General features: G+C 47.1%; 1 protein-coding gene across 1 annotated transcript in view; it reads left to right on the top strand.

Annotated features, from left to right (window-relative positions):
• HUWE1 (HECT, UBA and WWE domain containing 1, E3 ubiquitin protein ligase) overlaps positions 1-1394 on the top strand; it is a 155140-nt gene that overhangs the window by 138886 nt on the left and 14860 nt on the right. The window contains exon 68 of the mRNA XM_015597907.2: positions 409-955. Coding sequence (XP_015453393.1) covers positions 409-955 — 547 coding nt within the window. The remainder of the gene's footprint in view (positions 1-408; positions 956-1394) is intronic.

Raw genomic sequence — 1394 nt, forward strand, 5'->3', positions numbered from 1 at the left:
CCCCAGTAGTCAGAGAAGGCAGAAATAAGCATTGTCTCCTAGGCAGTCTCGTTTTACTAATTGATGCACACACCTGGGCTGGAATCTCTGCTCTCTTTTCAGTCATTGTGTGATGTAGGGCAAGTCACTGAACCCGTTTGAGCCTCTTGTTCATCTCAAAAATGAGTGATTCTCTAGTCTTTACAGGCAGCCCCTTGAAGAAGCTGTTACAGACGTTGTAGAGTGCCTGGTATATAGTAGGCACTCAAGAGGGCAGCTCTTGTTACTATTAAGAGCCCTTGGACTAGACAGTCTCCATTCTCTAACCTCTTTGTTGGAGGTAGCCAATTCATTCCCCTCCCCTAGGCCTATATGCCTGATCCCAGAGCTCTAGCTGAAGTATTACCCAGAAACTATGCTCTGTTCCAGGCCTTCTGGCAGTAATGTGGACACTCTCCTCCGCCTCCGAGGACGGCTTCTTCTGGACCATGAAGCCCTGTCTTGTCTCCTGGTCCTACTTTTCGTGGATGAACCGAAGCTCAATACTAGCCGTCTACATCGAGTACTGAGAAATCTCTGCTACCATGCCCAGACCCGCCACTGGGTCATCCGCAGCCTACTGTCTATCTTGCAGCGCAGCAGTGAGAGTGAGTTATGCATTGAAACACCCAAGCTGTCCTCAAGTGAGGAAAAAGGCAAAAAGTCAAGCAAGAGCTGTGGTTCAAGCAGCCATGAGAACCGGCCCCTGGACCTGCTGCACAAGATGGAGTCTAAGAGCTCTAACCAGCTTTCCTGGCTCTCAGTATCCATGGATGCGGCCCTAGGCTGCAGGACTAATATATTCCAGATCCAGCGTTCAGGTGGGCGCAAACATACTGAGAAGCATGCAAGCAGTGGCTCCACTGTCCACATCCACCCCCAGGCTGCTCCTGTTGTCTGCAGACATGTTTTGGACACACTCATTCAATTGGCCAAGGTGAGGAGCTTGAGGGAACCCAACTCCTGGAGATGGAAGAGGGGTGGCAGCCACGGCCTAAATGAAATCTGAACTCTAAGGCAGCTAGCAGGTCTTCCTTAGCTGTTATTGCTGAAGCCTATATTGTTTCTAGGAAATTGTGCAGTAAATAACTTTGGGAGACTTTTATCTTTACAGTTTTTATGCATTATCTTACACAGTCATCAAAACCTTCAGTGGTCTGTATTCTTCCCATTTTACAGATGAAGAAGCTGGGTTATAGAAATTTTTAGTGGCTCTGTCATGTGGCTAGTAAGTAATAGAGCTGAGTAGACCTAGAATTTGGTTTAGTCTTTTTTATAGTAAGCATTGCTGCCATTTGTTAAGGGCCTGCTTTGTGCAGGGAACCATGCAACATACATTATCTCCTTTAATCTCCCCATTTTATAAGTACAGAGAC

Source organism: Pteropus alecto, unplaced genomic scaffold (genome assembly GCF_000325575.1).
Source record: "Pteropus alecto unplaced genomic scaffold, ASM32557v1 scaffold159, whole genome shotgun sequence".
Taxonomy (NCBI): Eukaryota; Metazoa; Chordata; class Mammalia; order Chiroptera; family Pteropodidae; genus Pteropus; species Pteropus alecto.